General features: G+C 41.7%; 1 protein-coding gene across 1 annotated transcript; it reads left to right on the top strand.

The window, feature by feature from the left end:
* The first annotated feature begins 1180 nt into the window (after positions 1-1180).
* Positions 1181-21734, top strand: dpep1 (dipeptidase 1). The gene is made up of 10 exons (XM_079737411.1): positions 1181-1343; positions 3596-3722; positions 6725-6857; positions 12750-12900; positions 13294-13363; positions 14309-14485; positions 18869-18953; positions 19065-19140; positions 19301-19436; positions 21107-21734. Exons 1-10 carry the CDS (start codon positions 1210-1212, stop codon positions 21278-21280), a joined length of 1263 nt encoding a protein of 420 aa, XP_079593537.1. The 5' UTR covers positions 1181-1209; the 3' UTR covers positions 21281-21734.
* Positions 21735-22428: the final 694 nt, after the last annotated feature.

Below are 22428 nucleotides of genomic sequence, written 5' to 3'. Positions count from 1 at the left end.
GTAAACACTGAGTCAGCTAAGTAACAGGGTTCATCTCGGGGGCGGCAGAAGGTATAAAATAGTAAGACATGGTTGTCCTTTGGAATGTGGGCCTTCATTTACTTTTTCCACACTTCCTTTATATGAGCAAGATAATGGCTTCCTTTAAGTTTGTGGTAAATTCAATCATACGGCAGGTCAACTATAACCCCCTGGCTCAACAGGGGGTTATAGTTTTAGGGGTTACTCAGGTAAACAAGGGTCATCTCAGAGGGCTGGTTAGGAGGTGTTATGAGTGCCATGTGGAATATAGTCCTTCATTAACTCGTTGCTTAATGCTTACACGCCCTTTAAACCTCAGTACATTTTTACCATACTCTGCAGCGTTCTGTTTGGCTTATCAGCTCACACTTCAGGTCTCTAACAGAGCATGGTTTTTAGCTACTTTTAACCATCCCAACTTCATTTATTCTCCTTGGAGATTCTCTCGTTAGCAGGAACTTTCAACATATTCTGAAAAAAAACATCTAGTACTTCTCCCCTTGCAGCACCTTGATGAAACCACAATAGAAAATATGGTATAATCACAGGATTCCATCTACACGCTGAAGGAAGCTTCAGTCAATGTTAAACAGCATTAAGAGATTATCATGAACGTTGTTAACATGTAATGACCAGTGCCATGCCACACTGCAATGTGTTTCAATGACGAACTGACAAAATAATTCACAAATAACAACTAAAGGACTAACAGAAACCAACACCCTAACCGAAAGCCAATGTAAGAAAACATGGTTTGAAATACTGCGAGCTATTCGCATTAATTCTCTCTTGATTTTGGTCAGAGATCATTATCTCCAGATGTTTTCCCGAAAGCTTTTGGAACTGGAATCTTTATCCTCTCCCTCCCTTTCCTTGGTATTTTCATTTGGATTCCCCAATGTCCGCTGAGCTGTACTCGTTGTTCTTTGGCAAGTAAATGAATAACATGGTCATCTGCTGTGTGATAATGTTCACCTTGGCCAAAGAGGAGGCGTGATGGGCGTCTCAGGATATCCCCCAATCCAGTCAGAGAACAGCTGAGTGTGGAGGAAAAGGGCAGAGACTTCAGACTCTACAACGGACAGACACAAACTGCCTCATGACTTAGACCCAGCAGGAAATCAACTGAAGAACTTGCGTAGATTGTGCGATTTAGGTCTCTGTGTTTGTGAGACTGAAGTGGAAATAATGTTATCTAGGGCTTTAGCGCATGTATGTAGACTTATGGGGGTCATGACCTTTGTCGTGGCTCAAATCATGGCTCAGGATGAGTACATGATCAGAGCTTTGAGGCTCATGTCTGAGACTCCTCTGATAGATGGGTGAGTAACCAACAAGTCCAGCTAGTGGACCTCTAACTATATGTCCTGAAACCGCTTGATATCTAAGGATCTGCCTTTCTACTAACTACTTTATAACTAGCATTATCTACCTCTTACTATAGTTGACCACTAATTAGATGTCCACTTACTAGCTGACATCTATCTGGCTAGCGTTCCACTAACCAGCTGACTTCTTCTTACTATTTGATCTCTAAACCTCGTACTTTCTATCTTCTAACTAGCTGACTGACGATTAGGTGCTACCATTGACTAAAATGCTTATGCCTTTGTTTTTCAAATGAATGTATAATGGTTTATCAAATGTAAAACCTCTTCATGAGTTGTTTGTTGGACTACTATTAGAAACATGGATGGAATTCTTTCCCCTATTTAATACGAAAGTAACCTAATACTAAAACTACTTTGACAAGCAGCTCTTAACACAGTGTAGCAACGTAGCATTGTTACATCGCAAACATTACCACTTGAGTTGGTTTTCATAGTTGCAGTTGTTCTAAAGGGAGTTGATTCACAGTTTTGCGAAAAAAATATTTAAAGATAATCCTGCACAAGAGAGCTCCGTATTCTAAGTTTTATAGCTTTCAAGGTCAAGGTCGATTACTTACGGATCTAGCCAGCGAGTAAATCAGTTTAAACCATCACTATCGGGAGCTTTGTTATAGTCCACATGGTCAATGTATACGTTATATTACATGGCGGAAGTAACAACCTATTTACGTTCCTCCACAGATAGTACTCTTACTCATCCATAGTGGTAAGCTACATTCATAAACCTATAATTATCGTTATCTATTATATGATTATTAATCTAGATAGCAGTCGGCCCTACAAGCCAATGTTGGACTGCGGTACGTCAAAATAGGTTGCTTTTGATAACATGGTGTGAAGTTGTATCGTCTAGTTTTGGATACCAAATTTCTGTGAAACAACCTCAAAAACGAAAGTCTCAGAATGAACACATACTTCTCATAATCCCCCTCATCCTTGAATTGCCATTTGCGACACTTATTTACAATTGATTTGGAAGTAAAGGGATATTTTGGTGAAAGGCTAAAGCATAAGATTGCCTTCACAAGGCTATGTAGGTTGAATAGTAAATATTTCATTTTCGACATCGCGATTTATTGGAAATTGCGAAATATTCCTGTCGAGGCTGATGTAAATAGTTTTGCTGCTACAATTCTGTATGCATTATTTTCGTCTGTGTAATTGCTCCATGTTTAAGCTTTAACAGGTGCAATGTGGCTGTGAATTGGCCCTCGTTGCGGAAGCAATCCGAAGGGATGTGTTTTCCCACACAAACAAAAATGTGTATGTGTATAAAATAAAATCCACTCTGTCCTGCCATTTCTGGAATTTGAGCGAATGTGCAGACAGAGCCTCACCATCCATACACACACACCGTGGCATTATAAGTGTCTGAAAAACTAAACTTTCTCTTGGACGCTGTTGTCAACCACTACCCAGAGACCTACATGCATCCCTCTACAGAGCATCTGCAGTGGTTTAACTGGATGTGGTTCTTCACCTGAGAGGGGTTGGGTAAAGCAAATTTTCCTATCCATGAAGTCAAGGTCGGGGGATTATCAAAACGGCCTGTTCTATCAGACCTGTTCAGAACCACACTTCAGAACAAGACAGCAAACAAACAGGGGGACTGCCAGATTTCAGATTTTTCCCCTACTTAAGTCATGGTTAACATGTGGACAAGTGAAGGGCCAGGGATAAGCCATTTTTCCATAATACGTCCTCTTTAAGCTACAGTGGGTAGAATTTAGTGGCATTTGCAAAGTGGGCGTGGTTGATGATCTAGATGAGCAGATTTCACGCGTGGCTCTTTTTCCTGTGATTCTCGACCGTCTTCCTCATTGCTGCTGGCCCACAACTTGACACGCCCAAGCATAGATTGTCTAATTGTCTCATTAAACGCTATATAATATCACCTGGACTCTGCATAGTCTCCTCCCTTACCCCCCTTGCATTAACCTTGAAGCATGGACCTGAACTTCCCTGGCTGAGTACGATCTTACCTATCTAGGGGGTAAGGTGTAAGGTAGGCACCGCTGGACCACAGCCATCTCATGTGAACTGCTCTCTCGGACATGCGGGACCAGTACCGTTGCTCGGTTGGTCTGAGCCCATGCTTTGATCAGGTTTGTTGTGGATCAAGTTATATTTTTATGAGGACAAAAGTGTGTTTTATTTCCTGTGTTTCACCTGTGTTCCTTTAGTCATAACGACCTACCCTGGCAGCTCCGGGAACTGTTTAACAACCAGCTGCACGAAGTGGATCTGAACTCACTGAACATTACACACACCAACATCCCCAAGATCAAGGCGGGGAAGCTGGGGGCACAGGTAGCCTTTTGTCCATACCTTATATTAATGGTATTGCTGATTAGCATAAAACACTTACAACTAAGTAAGTGTATTATGCTATACATGTAATTTAGTCTGATACACGACTAAATTGCATGTATCAGATCAATTTTTATTTTATTTATAATATATTTTTGTGTATATTTGTCTGTATTTTTCACTATTCAAAAACATACTAACAAACATATCCCTTAAGCTATGTGCTTTAAGAGGGAGAGATCCTGTTGAGATCCTCATGCTGTCTAAACCTTTTCCCAACAACCTCCCACTGTCCACCAGTAGAAGACTGGTTGTACTGCTACAAGCAAACTGCAAATTACAGTGGGCATATAGAGAGGCCAGTCTGATCTGCATCACCATACATGGCTCGATAACACCATACCTGACTCTGAATTATTACTGGATGGATTTGGAGTGCCACTTAGGTCGGACAGAGACTGCGCCAGCAGTGGGAAAAGATTTGGGGGTGGTCTGTGTGTATATGTAAATAAAGCATGGAGTAGATCGGCCAGCATCAGAGAAACATGCTGCACACCAGATGTGGAACTATTATCTGTGTCTTTTAGACCGAGATACCTCCCCCGAGAGGTTGGGTCAAGTGACAGTGATAGCTGTTTATGTCCCACTCTCTGGCAATGACACACGTGCAGCGGAGATAATCACAAACTACGCTCAGCGCATAGAAACAGATAATCCAGATTCACCTTTATTTATTATGGGAGATTTTTAATTCCTGCAGGCTGACTAAATCATTACCAACATTCCAGCAGTATGTTAAATTGGCACCAGGGGCAATAACACTCTTGATCTTTGTTATGGTGATGTGAAAAACACCTACAAAGCAAGGCAAAAAACACCATTGAGCACTGCTGATCACAATGTTATACACCTTATCCCTGCCTACAAAACCCAGTTACAATGGGAGGATGTGTTAAAGAAAATGGTAAAGCAATGGGACAGCTCATGCACTGAAGCTTTGCAGGACTGATTTGAGAATACTGATTGGCAGGTTCTCACTCAAGCTGACAGTCTGGAGGAAGCCACAGATGTAGTTACAGAATACATCCAATTTTGTGAAGAAAACACTATACCTTCAAAGACAGTTAAAATATTCTCCAACAATAAACCTTGAACAAAGAACAAAGCCCAACTGAATTTGATGAAGATCTCAACAATTTCTACTGCAGATTTGAGCAGAAAGACCTTTCCACAGAGACAGAGGCACTCATGAATGGGCTAACAGACAATTCAGTATCCACAGCAGCATTTGCAGTACAGAGGGAGGACGTAGAGAACGTTTTAAAAGGAGTAACCCCAGCAAAGCAGCTGGTCCGGTCAGGATATCAGGTCGCCTCCTGAAGACCTGCTACAGGGAACTCTCAGGAGCTTTCTGCGGGCTCTTCAACCGCTCACTAGCACAGCACTCTGTCCCTGCCCTCAGGAAGTCTTCCATCATCTGTCCAGAACCAAACACAGTAAACCAACCTGCAATAATGACTTTCGCCCTGTAGCCCTGGCATCAATAGTGATGAAGAGCTTTGAAAGGCTCATTCTCACTAAACTGCAGATGTAGGTGGCTGGCTTTACTGACTAACTTCAATTTGCCTACAGGAAGGAAAAAGGGGTTAATGATTCAGTTGTGACGCTGCTGCATAATGTCCACATGCACCTGGAGAAACCAGGGAACTTCGCCAGGCTGGTGTTCATTGACTTTTCAAGTGCATTTAAAATGGTGCAACCTCACCTCTTGGGCCACAAGCCTCAGAAATTGGGTGTCAGTCCACACCTGACTTTGTGGGTCAGTTCCTTCCTCACAGATAGAGGACAGCTAGTGAGATTCAACAGCCACTGCAGCTCAGTCAGAACCATATCCACAGGATGTCCTCAAGGCTCTGTTATTTCCCTGTCCTGTTCCCAGTCCTGTTCACCCTCTACACCAACGACTGCAGAAGTGAGAATCCTGACATGGTATATATTAAATACTCTACTCAAACTCAGTGCAGCAACTGCAGTCTGCGGTGAACGACTTCTCTCTCTGGTGCAGGGATAACCATCTCACCTTTAACATCTCAAAAACCAAAGAGATGGTCATAGATTTCAGGCAATCCTCCACCAGCCCCCCTGCTCTTCAGTTAGATGGCCAGATAATCGAGAGACTGGAAGAATACAAATACCTCGGTTCCATCATTGATCTCAAGCTTACCTTCAAAAGTAATACAGATGGTATCTTCAAGAAATGTCAACAACAACTGTACTTTGTCCAGATGCAACGATGGCTGCAAGTCGACAAAACAATACTCCAGTCATTTCACAACTCCTTCATTAAACTCTCACCTTCAGCATCCTGGCATGGTTGGGCTCCCTGAGTGAGGTGAACAAATGTCCCCTTAACAGGATCATAAAGATGAGTGGGAAGATCATTGGACAGCCACAGACCACTCTCACAGCCATATAGGAAAAACAGGCCATCAGGAAAAGTAGACGGATCATATCGGACCCCACCCATAACCTCAACAACCAGTACCATCTGCTACCTTCAGGAAGGACACTTCGTTCCCTGCCTGTAAGAACCAAACGAGCCATGTCCACCCTTGTTCCAGCTTCCATCAGGCTGTTGAATAAACAGTAAGCCCCCCATCCCGCCCAACCCAACCCATCACTTCAGCCTTCAACCTATTCACCTTCCACCAACTAACAATCTATTCTCCCTACCCATACCTCCACCCCTACCCACAGGGTGTTTTTTAGCTTTTAAGAATTTATTTATTCTCGTACACGATTGTTACTAACTATTTATTGTTGAAGTATGTCTTGTTTGTATGTGCCTGATCACAAATGAAGTTCCCTCACGGGAAAAATAAAGTTCTTTGGATTGAATTGAATACTGTGCAGCTCTGAGTGTCCACCTTGGAGATTAAGATTGGCAGCTCCCAATGCCTACTCACTCTGTGTTGGTCTTTGTATCCATTGTGCCTTTGTAGTTCTGGTCAGCCTACGTCCCATGTGATACTCAATACAAAGACGCGGTGAGACAGACATTGGAGCAGATCGATGTGATCCACAGGATGTGTCTGAAGTATCCAGAAACATTTCGCTTCGCCACCAGCAGCCAAGGTCAGACTCAGAGTAAATGTGTCTCATTTTAAACGCTTTGACCCTTTTGTTTGATACATCATCATCTTTTTGACTTTACTTTCTACCATTTACTAACACATTTTTTAATGGACATGTTTATCCTAAGTAACTAACAATGATTAAGATGGATTTATGAGCTGGTATGGGCAAGGGCATTTTGCGCTAGGATAAATACAGTTGCTGTCATGATCTCCCCTCTCAGTCGTCTCATGCTGTAATCCATTTCAATGGTACGTTGGTACGTGCAAGTCGTAAATTGCATATCTTCTCGTTCTCGTTGGCTAGTCATTGTTATTGTTAGCCTCTTTAGTAAACCAGCTCCCAGTGTTTTTCCAACGGCCCCTCCTTCTCCTCACCTGCCTGCCTGCCACTCTCTGTTCATCAGTCCAACTCTCCTCCCCTTTTGCGCTCAGCTGCCTTTCATCACCAATCAACCCGGCATATAGTCTCTGCTCTCCGTTCACTCAGTGCCAGATTGTCCTATGTCATCCATACTAGTCTCTCCAGCGTTTTCCGGACTGATTCCCCGGTATCGACCCTGACAGTCCCCGACCTGCCTGCTCTGTCTCTGTCCTGGTGATCGACCCTTCCTTCCGCCCCCGACAACAGATTCTGCCTGTGCCCTGACTGTCCGTCTGCTAAATAATGTGTTAAATAAAAGTCATTACAGACTGTCTGTCTGCCTGCCTACGTGTGCTGCATTTGGGTCCTCTCCCGACCCGTTACAGTACAATCTGGCCAGACATGGACCCAGCACACGAGCGAGACTGGGCCGAGTCGAGCTGCCGTTTCTGGTATGGACAGATCACAAGAACCTTGACTATATCCAGTAAGCCAGACGTCCTAACTCCTCGTATTAGCCGGGGTCTCGCAACGTCAAGCTCGACGCCCTGCCCCGGCACTTCCCGGAGGAGGTAGGGGACTCTGCCGGCCCTAATACCATCCTTCCACCCTCCCGTTTGGTCGCCACACTCACCAGGTGGAAGTGAGAGTTAAAGCCACTATCCAGGACCAGCCCGGTCCCAACTCGTGTCCTCCCAATCGTCTGTTTGTGCCACCTGACCTCCAGTCTGAGGTTCTGCAGTGGGCCTACAGCTCCCAACTCACCTGCCACCCTGGAATCCAGAGAACCAAGGAGGTGCTCCAGCGCCACCTCTGGTGGTCCTCCCTGGGAGAGTAATGCCAGGATAGCATAGCTTATTAGCTAACATGTCTGCTTCACATTTCTGATTGTTATCACTGTCACTTTCCTTCACTATCTACTGTCATGGTTTTGACTAGCTTAGGTCCTAACTCCCCAAACTCTACAATTCTACTGAGTTGGATTCTAAAAGCTGCTAGCAACCCTGTAAAGCGTAGCAGAACGCTACGCTTTAGCGTATTTGCTCATCTAAAGTACCTTAATTCTGATATAACGTTTCCCCAAAAGACTCATATCCGGTCTAGTGACCATTCCAAACTTAAAAGGGGCTGGATGGGCCAAATCTACAACTCCAGGTTTAGTGCAAGGGCTAGGGGACCTGCCATCCTTATTAGAAAAGGCATTCAATTGATCTCATCCCAAGTAATCTCGGATAACAATGGCCGTTAAATTATAGTTGCGGGGAAACTATTTGTCACACCAGTTGTGCTAGCTGGCCTCTATTGCCCTAACTGGGATGATCCAACATTTTTTCAAACTTTATTTCTTCTCTACCAGATCTGGACTCGCACCAGTGATTATTACGCCTGATGTATCATATTGCACTGTATGGGAGGCATGAAAAGCTTATTTGAGAGGTCAAACCATTTCATTTGCTGCATGAGAACAAAAAGCATGTCGGACGACTCTGAGCTATTCCACCTCATTTCAGATATTGACTTGAGATATGCAACTACTACTACAATTTGAATTTGAGAACCTCTCCACCAAACAGGCTGAACAATAACTATTAAATGCACGACAGTGCATGTTTGAACACAGAGAGAAACCTAGCAGACTACTAGCTCACCAGCTACGTCAAGCGGCCCCCAAAATACAATACCAGAAATTAACATGGCACAAGGCTTGACCTCATGCGCCCCTAAAGACATTAACAACAAACAGTTTTACTCTTCCCTTAACACATTAGAGGCTCTCCAAGACAATTATTGTATGCAAGCCTTCCTTGATAAACAAGATATTCCTAGCCTCAGCTCCGAACATAGAACCGCCCTAGACAACCCAATCTCCATAGAAGAAATCACAGAGGCAATCAACGCAATGCAAAATGGAAAGGCCCCAAGCTCTGATGGATTCCCATATCCCAATTTTATAAAGCATTCTCTTCCAAATAATCCCCTATCTAAAAGCAGGTATTTGCTTAAACATTTAATAATGGCAGGTTGGCACAAACCCTAACCCAGGCTACAATATCAGTCTTACTAAAGAAGGAGAAGGACCGCCTGGAGTGTGGAAGCTATAGGCTGATACATTTTTGTCATGCGACTATAAAACACTCACTAAAGCTCTTGCACGATGCCTGGAGACGATATTACCCCTTACAATCCACCCTGACCAAACAGGGCAGGCAGTCCTTTTTTAATATGCGCTGCTTATTTAATATTCTCTACTCTGCCCACTCTACAATTCAACCTGAGATTGTTATTTCACTTGATGCTGAAAAGGCATTTGACAAAATTGAATGGACCTATTTATTTACAGTCCTGGAAGGATTTGGTTTCAGCCCACAATTCGGTTACTGGATAAAGATTCTGTACACATCTCCCGTTGCGTCAGTCCGCACAAACAGCGTTGTTTCAGATTTTATTGCCCTTCACATAGGGACACGGCAAGGGTGCACTCTATCGCCTAATCTTTTTAATGTAGCTATAGAACCCTTAGCGATTTCCTTGTGATCCGAAAACAAAATAGCAGGAGAAAAAGGGGGGTCACCACGCATAAGGCATCACTTTATGTGTATGACCTTCTTTGTTCTGTTTAATATCCAAATGAGTCTATTCCCATCCTTTTAGATATGCTACAGACTTTGGGAAATTTCTCAGGTTAAAAAATGAACCTCAACAAAAGTTTAATAGATTTAGAAAAATATCTCGCTAGCATGGCATATAAACTCTATGAAAATGACAGTATTACCAAAGTTTCTATATTTATTCCAAATTATCCCTGCCTTCTTGCCAATATCTTTTTTCAAACAATTGGATAAACTCATCTCTATTTTTATATGGAATAAGAAGACCACACGCATTAGAAAAACGTATCTGCCTATTAAGTCTTCCACTTTTATTGAAAATCCCATTAATAAGTTGTCCCTAAAAATATGATTCAGGAAAAGTTTTGACCTCGGCCAAACCAGTACTTTTCCCCCATTGGCCTCTAATCATATCTTCCAATCATCACTTATTGAAACAGCCTTTAAACTGTGGCATAGAGGTGGCCTTGTTTTCTTTGGTGATATTTTTATTGGTGTGTTTACCTCTTTTGAGACTCTCAGTGAAGACCTCAATATCCCCAAATCTAATTTCTTTAGATACCTACAGGTGAGCAGTCTTGCCAGAAAACATTTCCCCTCATTCCCACAATGTCTACCAAGGGCCCGGTTGAGTTCTGCTTAGACCTTAATCCCTCTATTAAAGGTGCAATCTCCAGAATATGTAACGTTATTCAGAATATAAACCCACCATCATAGTTTAAGATTAAGGACCCTATCTTACACCCAGCGCAATTGACTTTCAGAAGTTTGCACACGGCGTAAAGCAGATTTTCCCCTGCAGCAAACTCACGCCACTAGACTTGCGCCCTGGAGAGGCGTGTCGGCGAAAAGCAGAGGCGTGTTCTGGCGCAAATGATACATGGTGCTATTTCAGTGATCCAAAAGCAATCGCGCCACTTAATGCCATGGCGTAAAAATAATAATAATAATAACAATAATAAACTTGAGCAAAGCATATCCCAGCCTTCCAAAACAAAATCTGTTTTTAGGGTAAACGATAACGTTGGTTAAATTATTTGGGAAAGAACAGCTGATACAGCGGTAGGAATTCGTAAAACAATGCATCTGCAAACACCGTATAGCAAACACATATTTTCGTGACACAGACATTGTGTACAAGCCCATAACTTTTAGGATTGATAAGTATTTGATCGTGAGAAAACATAGTTTTACCGCGATTGAGTGTTTAAAAGAATGAATGAATGCAGGTGATGTTTGGTGAGCAGTTCAACAATATGTGTGCACCCATCTGTTTAAACACATGCAAACAAACACGCAACGCATAATACAGTCCATGGCAATGTATATTAACGGGGGGGACATGCATATTATGAACACAAGTCGATAACGATAATGTATACAAGACTGGTAACAAACAATGTTTGTTAATGTATTGCCGCATATCATTAAATAGACCCACAGTTGCGGCCACAGGACCGCATATCATGGGCTAAGTTCTCTTTTCCGAAATTGACATGACGACTCAGTGTTTCTGAAGTTGAAGAAAACGCTATTCAATGTGTGAACTAGGCCTATTCTTTTGCCATAAACTGAGCCATTTGAGGTTTGAAATTCATGTGGTTATCATCATGCATCTGTCTCAGCGGAGACTGCAAACGCGCTGTCAAAATATCAACTCGTCAAGTTCAAATGCGCTGGCTCTTAAAGGAGATGGAAGATGGCACTCTCATTGGTTTATTGCATGTTACGCCAAAACACAACGGGTAATTAAGCTACTTCAGACCAACCCATTTTAGATTTGCTTCAGGCACAAGAGTAATTTATCCGCCGGTATAATAGCCAGAAGATAGGTCCACAAAGCTACTTGTGTTTCGTGTTTCACAATTGAGACCACTAAAATAGGGCCCTAAGTCTGCATGGGAACAGGATATTGGATGTGAATTACCTGATGACACATGGCATCACAGTGCACAATATATACATGCTTTGACTTTCAGTATAAGGCATGGTGTCATTCAATTTAAAGTGCTCCATCACCTTCATCTTTCCAGACTGGCTAAAATATATCCATCTGTAGACCCCAAGTGTTTGAGATGTCATCAGAGTACCAGCTACTTTGGCTCATATGTTCTGGTCATGTCCGTCTTTGGTGTAATTTTGGACGTCTGTTTTTGAGTGTTTTTCAAATATTGATCCAAATCCATTTACAACTATTTTTGGAGTATGTCCTTTAGAAACTAGCGTTACCACCCATCAAGCAAATGCAATTACTTTTGCCTCACTTTTAGCTCGTAGTCTCACTCTTTATGGTTCGAAGTCAGAATGGCCTCCATCTTTCCTACAATGGGTGAAAGAAGTGATGGTGATCTACGATACATTATGCATGGATCCAAACACAAATTTCAGTGCCTATGGTCCCCCTTCATAGAGTTTGTAGAGAACCTATATTTTACAGGACCGCAATCCAGATTTTTCTGAATCGTGATTATAATTGTTATTGTAAATTGACTGTATTGTTACCTATTGATGGCAACAAACTTTTTGTATGGGCGGAGGGGGGTGGGGATTGTCTGTTTATTTGTTACTGTTTATATTTTATGTATGTCTGAAAATCTTAAAATAAAGTAAAAAAATGAAAAATAAACAGCGGTTGAGAACCTCTGAGTGCGTGCTTAATTCAGTCTAGACTTGGTACTTCGTGTCCGCTGTGTGTTACATCTGGTGGTGCATACCCGAGGAGCGAACATCCCCCCCCCATACCAGAACTGAACCCCCGGAACTGAAGCCCCCCCCCCGCCCCCCTTTTTCTTATTCTCAACTACTCCACTCAAATACTGTATTCCAATAACCATAATATTCTTCTCTACTACTCTAATCCAAGAAACGTTATATATACCATAACAAAATATTCTACTTTACTCCAACTAATTGTGGTCAGAAATCAGAGCGGCGTTCAGGGATAAGAAGACGGCCTGTCTGATCGGGGTGGAGGGGGGTCATTCCCTGGACAGCTCCCTTGGGACCCTGCGCACCATGTACCTTCTGGGGGTCCGCTACCTCACCCTGACACACTCCTGCAACACACCCTGGTAGAAGCACACACACAAACCATATTGAGGCACAAACAGACACATGCAGACACACACATACCTGTGCAACACACCATTGTAGGAACAAGCTCACACACACAAATCAAGAAATGCAGACACACAGACACACAACCATACATACAAACAGACATATACAGCTGGAGAACATATCTGCGGAGACTTAGGGGGTGTGGGAACACATATAGCCTTAAAGGATGTGTTGACTTAAGGCTTATCTGGTGACATGAGAGAACCAGCAGCTGGCTGTTTTATATTAAATTAGTGTTTAAGGAAAGGAACCAATGCATTGGGGAAAGAATGTAAGGAAAGAAGGAAAATGAGAAATGCACAAATGAAGGAACCAAAAGGTAATTTTGATTGTTCTGCTAACAGGGCTGATAACTGGCTGGTGGACACCGGCTCAGAACACTCCGAACACAACGGGCTCTCTCCATTTGGCAAGGTCAGTCAATAGACTACATACTATATATATATATAACTATATATATACACATGCATGCATATATACATATGAAGCTCATTATCTTGATTCTAGATATTGTATGCATAGTTTATATTGTATGTACTGACCTTCAAGATTCTAGAAGGTTAGTTCATCATACACACATGTATAATATAAAGTAGGTCCGTAAATAACCTACGAAAATGACATACATAGATAACATTCCTGCATAAAGTACATTTTCCAGAAGGTTAGTAAATATCAACTTGTCAATCATACATTTGAGACGAGACAGTGATAGATTGGCTCCTGTGACACCAAAACTTCACATTTTTAATGATTAAACTATTATCTTACTGGGGAATAACAAACACAAAACAAATAAGGGCATATTTTCTGTAGTTGCCATTACATTATTATGTTTATACATATTTGCTTGTCCATATGTTTACGTACGTGAATGTATGTATGTCTACATGCGTTTGTGTGTGTTTGTTTGATTAGGCATACATACACAAACATATGCAAAAACAAAACCTCAGAAATAGGCATGGTGATGAAAATCTATAAATCGGCAATCTGCATTTTAGAAAATTGACAATTTAAATCGGCCATTAAAAACCATGATCTGATTCTGATTCTGTTTGTGATTGGTGCATCCCTAATGAGGATGTACCAAAGTATAAGGGATGACATGACAGGAAATGGGATAACAAAAGGGTAGGAGCTGCAATAGACATTTCCTGATGAGTAAATATTAAATAAATAACTATATTATGTACCGTATGGCATTTTTTTGGTCTTTCTTTTTTATATTTGTGGGGGTGGTTAGTGACCAAAAAAAAGTGGCAGATAAGTAGAATAATAAGAAGAAGTTTAACAGTACTTGCCCTGCTTGCAGCATTGCAAGTAATGAATTACAAATCTTGTTACTTCCAATCACAGCAAGTGATCAAGGAGATGAACCGGCTGGGAATGTTGATAGACCTATCCCATGTGTCAGTGGAGGTAATGAACCAGGTACTAGACATGTCAGCAGCCCCCGTCATCTTCAGCCACTCCTCCGCCTACGCCATCTGTCCTCACAAAAGAAACGTCCCCGACAACGTTCTCCTCAAGGTGGTGAGTTCAAATCTCAGGAGAGAGAAATGGAATTTATTATATATTTCTGTGTGCAAGTGTGCATAGTGTTTCACTATATATAACACTATGATACTTATATATAATATTTATTATTCATTAAATTATTTATTGATGAGGGGAAAGGAGGATAGGAGAGGGAGGAATGAGAAGGAATTAGAATGAGAGAGAATGAGAAGATGCGAATGAGAAGATTAGAAGAGAATGGAGGTAGGTGAAGGGAAGAGGAGAACTGGGGAATGGAAAGAAGAGGAGTAGATGAGAGGTAAGAAGGGAATTGTAGTGGAGGAGAGGAGAATTGGGCTGTAATGTAAATGGCAATGAAGAACAGTTTTAAAAGAAGCTTTACTAAAATCACATTTAAAACTAGACATGTTGCCATGGGCTTTCTCTGAAGTAAATGTGTGTTGTTGCATGGGCAAATGCTCCATATTGGCAATTTTCATGTGGATGCTAATGCTAGCAAGGCTTTTAAGCAAGCATCTTAAGTTTGAAGTCCCTAGGCCACTTTCAAGTGGACTTGTGAATTATTGAAGGACGTTGGCTCATTTGCATATCGTATTAGCATTTCTTTATTTTATAAAATAGAAATTGCTTAAGATTGGGCACGATGAAGCAGCATGATTAATGCATTTGGATTAATGGTACATTTTTGATGGTTTGCTCAAGGTTTTCCAAAACTTTTAACTACAGAAAAATCTCTCCATAAGGATCTTATTGTTCCTTGAGGCAATATATTCAACATGTCATTATTGACATTACCAAGGTTCAAAATCTTTTGTCAAACGGTGCAAAGTTATAGCTCCCAAAGTAGTCAAATCGGTACCTAAAGTTTTAGAGACCTTTAAGTGCAACAATTTTGCAATGCATGCATGCATTTATGGTACATTCTTCACAATTTGTTCAAGGTTTTCCAAAACTTTCAAGGTACCTATCCACAATATTTTATGGGTCCTTGATGCAAAAAGAATCAACATGTCAAATAATGCCAGATACAAAGTTTCTAATGAGATCCTGTGATCCTCCTTCACAGGAGGATCACATTTGGTGATAGATACAGCTCGAGATAGATTTCGAAAACTAAATATTTCTAATAGAAAAAGCAAAAATATACTTTTGGTGTAAACAGATAACATTACGAATTTCTGGTCTTATATGCGGCCCTTATGGCCTGTTTGGTGGAAGTGACAAAAGAATAATCTGTTTTTTTTCTTCATTCTTTCATTTCACAGTTTTTTCTGGTATCTCACCTCCATCTCTTGTCTCTCCCCATATTTGTATTGTTGAAACCTCTCATAATAATAAGAAAGATCTTGAGATGAGCTTTAAAGAGAGGGAAGGAGGGATAGTCACGGAGGGACTGAGGAAGGGAATTCCAGAGTTTGGGAGCCCCATGGTGCTGAAATAACTGAAGAACACCCAGGGTAGAAGGTCTAGTGCGGGGGACAGAGAGCAGATTGTGGTTAGATGATCTGGGGGAACGCGATGGAGTATAAGGGGTCAGATGGTCACAGAGGTAAGGAGGAGCAAGGTCATGGGTTTGAAGGTGAGAAGAAGAATTTTGAATTTTATCCGGGACAGAACCAGTAACCAGTGAAGCTGAGAGAGAATAGGAGTGATTTGAGAAGATTGCTTGGTATGAGTTAGTAGCCTGGCTGCTGAATTTAGAATATATTGCAATCTTTGGAGTGATTTAGTTGGGAAGCCAATGAAGAGGGAGTTGCAGTAGTTTAACCATGAGGTAATGAAGGAGTGAACCAGGGTTAGAGAATCAGAGGTAGAGAGGAAGGGGTGAATGCGGTCTATGTTACTGAGGTGAAGAATGCGGTCTTAGTGAGGGATTTAATGTGGGGATTGAAACTGAGTAAGGGGTCAAGCAGTATGCAGAGGTTTCTGACAACAGAAGCGGATTGTGTTATTGTTCCATCAATGTTCAAACTGAGACCATCAGCCCTATTTTAACGGTCTGAAACGCAAGTGAGAAGCGCCAAACGCAAGTAGCTTTGTGGGCGGTTCTATGGCGATGTTGCTATTATACCGGCGGATAAATGACTCTTGCACCTGACGCAAATCTATAAAGGGTTGCCCTGAAGTAACCTAATTACCCGTAGGTGTGGTTTGGGCGTAATGTACAATAAACCAATGAGAGTGCCATCCCCTTTAAGAGCCATGAGCGCATTTGATCTGACGAGTTGATATTTTGACAGCGCGTTTGCAGTCTCCGATGAGCTGTGCTGTGCTGTGATGTGGAAGGAAACCAGATTGGAAATGCTTGTTGAGTTTATTGTCGGTGAGAAAGGACTGAAGTTGTGTAGCAGCAATTTTTTGCAGTCATTTGGCGGGAAAGGGGAGGTTGGAGTTGGAGAAGTTGGACAGGGAAGTGGGATCTGAGTTAGGCTTCTTCAAAATGGGGGTAACTGCAGCAATTTTCAGAGCAGGGGGAACAACACCAGAGCTGAGGCTAGAGCTAACCAGTAATGTACATAACTATACATGTACACGATAATACAATTCAGCTTTGTAAAACCTCTGCTGTATCTCTGCATCATTGTATTGATGTACCTCTTCTTGTAATTTTAAACCCCTCTTATCCATATCTGAAGAATAAAGAAAACTAGAAAATGCATTTCCTTCAGAAAATGCAGTGAGGGCTGTATTGCAAAGTGAGGTTGAATAATATTATTTTTATAAAGACACATAGTTTAAGCCATAAAGAATTGTTGAATGGCCTAAATCAAGTGGAAATATTTAAACAGAGTTTAATTCCATTTAGAAAATGTAAAATGGTTGGAAACAAATAAAGTGAAAATTTTAACAAATAGCTAATGTGATAAAGTTACACTTGAGATCAAATATAGAATAGCTGAGCTGTGTGTGTGTGTTATCAACATTATTATTTCAGTTCTAGTTAATTGAGATGAGCTCAAAATTATAAGGTTTGTACCGTTTAGACTCTCAGCTTTCATATGACGTAGTGTTTGTTTAGAATACAAAAATATTCTATTTCAGCACATTAGCATTAAGCTTCTACAGGAAGTACACCGAATATGTAGGAAGAACCTAGCCTCTAGCCATAATAACAGGGGATCCCCACACACAAACGGCCAATATAACAATCATATTTCCAATCGATTCATAATTTTAGCGCCAGTGAAACAAGAAATTCCTTATACATTCCGCCTAACATTGTGTTTGTTGGTCAAATATTGATGTTGGTAGGTTCCGCGACTTCCAAAATGGTTACTCTTTACGTGTGGAATTCTCACGTTCTAGCCTTAAATGGAATTCAATGAGACCAACTGAAAATATACGAAGAGGGTATGAAATTAAACTGAAAAAGTATAAATAATATCGAAAATCTGTTCATATATATTTGATGTTCAAGTGTGTTGATTTGTTAAATGTTTGAATGGGGGGGAACGGTTAAACAATTTCCAAGTTGCAAAGTCTGAAGTAGTTGAAGTGAGGCCCCGTCCACACGGAGCCGAAACGGGCGAAAACGATCCGGTGTCGTTTTATGCGGTTCAGGAATATCTCTGTAAAGACGGAGTCATTGTGAAACCGCATCGAGCTATAGAAACGCTGTAGTAAATATTCAAGGCGCTGGTTCTCCACAGAAAAAAGTGGAGCGCATCAAGCCTGCGCGCATACAGCCTGCACGCTGTATACAAACATACGGTCACGAGGAGATTCAACCTTTTAAATTGAGCAGAAATACTTTTTAATTAGTAATGACATTTATCAAGGGGCTGTATTTAAAGCTACAAAAAGAATACAAATATTTTTTTTTAAAAAACATTTAACGCAACTCTGACGTCGCCCAGCTGGTGGGGGGCTAATGACGTCATCGTTTGCGTTTCAGGCGTCCACAGGAATCCTAACACGAAACCGCATAGGTCCGGATAGATTTGAAACCACCCTCGGACCTGGTTTCAGAAATGTGCGGTTTCGGGCACCGGATTCGCCGGCTCCATCTGGATGGTCGGCCGAAACGCAAAAGACTTATGCGGTTTCACCAAAAATTCGGCTCCGAGTGGACGGGGCCTAAGTTGGATGGCGTCCCCTTCCTCCTATTGACTTCCATTACAGAAAATAATATTTTATAGTAGAATATCTTAAAAAGTTTAATATATATTTACCATGTCATGTATATTTAACATGGTTGAACATGGTAGTACACAATTCAAAGCTAATATGAACACTTTAAAAGTGGAATGTAGTCTGTAGGTGAAAAATGTGGAAGGAGTAGGGTCCCAAAATGTGTAGAGAATAAGAAAGAAAGAATAAACAATAACAATAGTTGAGCGCTGCTTTCGGTACTCACCTAATAAAACAAATCTTTGAACTTTTACCTTTCCTCCACAGAAAAACACGGGCGGCATCGTCATGATAAACTTCTACAACGACTACGTAACATGCAGCCGTACGGCCAACGTCTCCAATGTAGCAGGTACATTATTTCATCACTAGATGGAAGCAGCTATTAATGAAATACCAATACATGAAATTTATTCAATAAAACATAGACTCTGTTGTGACCCTGTGATTGACTTTGTCCCAGATCACTTTGACTACATAAAGAAATTAGCTGGACCCAGTATAATCGGCTTTGGAGGAGATTATGATGGAGTGTCCAGGCAAGTAGAAACTCTGTCCACTCTAACAACTTTCACGTTGTCAAATATTGGCCAAAAATGTCAATGTGTGTGTGTGCGCGTGTGTGTGTGTGTGGGGGGTTGTGTGTGTGTGGTGTGTGTGTGTGTGTGTGTGTGTGTGTGTGTGTGTGTGTGTGTTCAGGGTACCAACGGGTCTGGAGGATGTGTCTAAGATGCCGGTGTTGGTAGCAGAGCTGCTGGCGAGAGGATGGACGGATGAGGACGTCAAAGCAGCTTTAGGAGAAAACCTTCTCAGGGTTCTCCAGAAGACACAGGAGGTAAGAGGAAACACACACACATTCTCACACACACAAGCACCACATCATGACATAGGCTACACTACATAAAGACACTCGCAAAAACACACACAGGGCCCTATCTTCCACCCAGCGCAATTGTCTTTCTACACCGACGCGTATCGTTGCTAGTTTGCACCCGGCGCAGGGATGATTTCCCCCGACAGCAAACTCGTGCCACTACACTTGCGCCCTGAGAGCCGTGTCGGCGAAAAGCAGAGCCGTGGTCCGGCGCAAATTATACATGGCGCTATCTTACTGATCAATTTTGCAATTGCGCCGCTGACCGAAATAATCCTGGTCTAGGTGCCCTAGCGGAAGTGGATCTGGTGTTGCTATTTTGACGTGCCTATGCAGGTCGGAACTGTAACATAAGCTTACACACACGTGGGCTATACACAGCACAAACATACAAACAATTAGCCTAATTTAAATATTATGATGTCAAAGATTGTTCATATGTGTGAAACTGCATGGAAATAGCATGTGGATTGTGGAAAAAAACAATCTTTCAATAGGGGCTGCATGAATGAACACTGCAGTTCACTCAAAGCATGGCTATGCCATGCGTTAAAATAATAATAATAACTATAATAAACTCGAGCAAAGTATATCCCAGCCTTCCAAAGCAAAATCTCGTTTTAGGGTAGCTAAATGATAATGTTGGTTAAATTATTTGGGAAAGAACAGCTGATACAGCGCATCTGCAAACGCTGTACAACAAACATATATTTTCTTGTCACAGACATTGTGTACAAGCCAATAACTTTTAGGATTCATGAGTATTCGACAGTGAGAAAACATTGTTTTACCACGAGTGAGTGTTAAGTGTCACGCAAACTAAGTGTCACGCAAACTAAACACGTAACGCATAATACAGTCCCTGTTAATGTTTAGTCGATAATGATAATGTATACAATACTGGTAAAAAACGATGTTTGTTAATGTATTGCCGCATATTATTAAATAGACCCATAGTTGCGGCCACAGGACCGCATATCATATATGTGTCAAGTTCTCTTTGCCGAAATTTACATGACGACTCTGTTTCTGAAGTTGTAGAAGAAAACGCTATTCCATATGTGAATAAGGCCATAGTATTTGGCCATAAACTGAGCCATTTGAAGTTTGAAATTCATGTGGTCATGCATCTGTCTCAGCGCAGACTGCAATCGCGCTGACAAAATATCAACTCGTCAGGTTCAAATGCGCTCATGGCGCTTAAAGGGAATGGGATGGTGCTCTCATTGGTTTATTGCATGTTATGCCCAAAACACACCTAGCGGTATTCAGACCAACCCATATTAGATTTGCGTCGGGTGCAAGAGTCATTTATCTGCCGGTATAATAGCAACAATAACAGAGAGCCGCCCACAAAGCTACTTGCTTTTCGCGCTTCTCACTTGCGTTTCAGACCGTTAAAATAGGACCCACATACTTAAACACACAATCACTGAAAGTACATAAGCAGACACACACAGACACTACATTAAGGCAAAATAAACACAAACGCACACAGATAATACATAATACACAAACACACCCTGACTGTAATTAAGCACACACACACAGTCCATAAACACACACACAGTATATAAACAAAGTACATAAACACACAAACACAAACCCACTCGCCCTCTGTCTGCGCTCAGGTGCGGGACAGTCTGGCCACTGCCCCACCAGACGACGTCCCCATTCCGTTCCAGGAGGTGTCGAACCACTGCAGGACCAGTTATGGTTACCCTGACAGCAGTTCCTCCTCTTCTCTCAGCTGGCTGACTGTCCTCATGTCTTTGTTTGCCTGCCTCAAGCTCAGAGAGCATTAGATGGGTCTGGCTGCCTGTCTCACTCTCAGAGAGCACTAGTCTGTAATACAGTCCTGCATACTTTGTCGGCTTAGCTCAGGAGGTAGAGCAGTTGTCTTGTAACCGAAAGTTTTCTAGTTTGATCCCCAACTCCTGAGGGGATGTGTCCCTGAGCAAGACACTTAACCCTAACTGCTCCTGACGAGCTGGCTGTCACCTAGCATGGTTGACCCTACAATAACTACAATGGTTGACAATAACAATGTGTGTATTAAACGATGTACCGTATTTTCCGCACTATAAGGCGCACTTAAAAGCTGGTAATTTTCTCAAAAAACGACAGTGCGCCTTATAATCCGGAGCGCCTTATATATGGATCAATTCGTGTTTACAAATGAACAAAGTTGTCAGAACGCTTAATAAAGTTTGACTTTGTCTGACTGTTTTGTTGACATTCCCTTTATGGCTGGTTCAGACCACACGACAGATATTCCTCCACTATTAGGAAGGTCACACTATACGATCACGGAGCCAGGACATCGGGCGGAAGACTGGCCACACTACAAGATTCGAGGGTGCGATGCTCTACTTTGTATCATTCACGTTTGCAAGATATTTAAAAAATCTAAGGTTTGGAACTGCGTAATTGTGTTTTACTTTTTTCTCATAAAGGTTCCAGTTTTATATCTGCTAAATGCAGCAACTCGTCCTCACAGTTGCGTTGCGCGTGACGAGCTATACAATTAGCACAGCTCCATCTAGTGGATGCATAACGCATCCCCAGTCAAACGTTTGACTGCAGTATCTTCTATGCTATGCGCTTTATAATCCGGTGCGGCCTATTTATGAAAAAAGTTCTAAAATAGGTCATTCATTGAAGGTGCGCCTTATAATCCGGTGCGCGTTATAGTGCGGGAAATACGCTAAGTCACTTTGGATAAAAGCGTCTGCTAAATGCCCTAATTGTAATTGTACAAATGTACAATGCAAACCAATAAATCGAGTAGGACTAATATAAAATAAATGGTTTGTTGATGTGTATTTCGTTAAATATGTTGAATATAGTCGTTCGCCTAAAGATTTAGTGAGGCATTTCTTTGAAACTTTAATGGTACTAACATTAAATCACAGCATGTTTTTTGATTCAAAGTTCTGCCTAAAATCGTACT

Source organism: Pollachius pollachius, assembly GCF_949987615.1.
Source record: "Pollachius pollachius genome assembly, chromosome: 5".
In the NCBI taxonomy this organism is placed as follows: Eukaryota; Metazoa; Chordata; class Actinopteri; order Gadiformes; family Gadidae; genus Pollachius; species Pollachius pollachius.
This window is presented reverse-complemented; position numbering and strand designations above follow the sequence as displayed.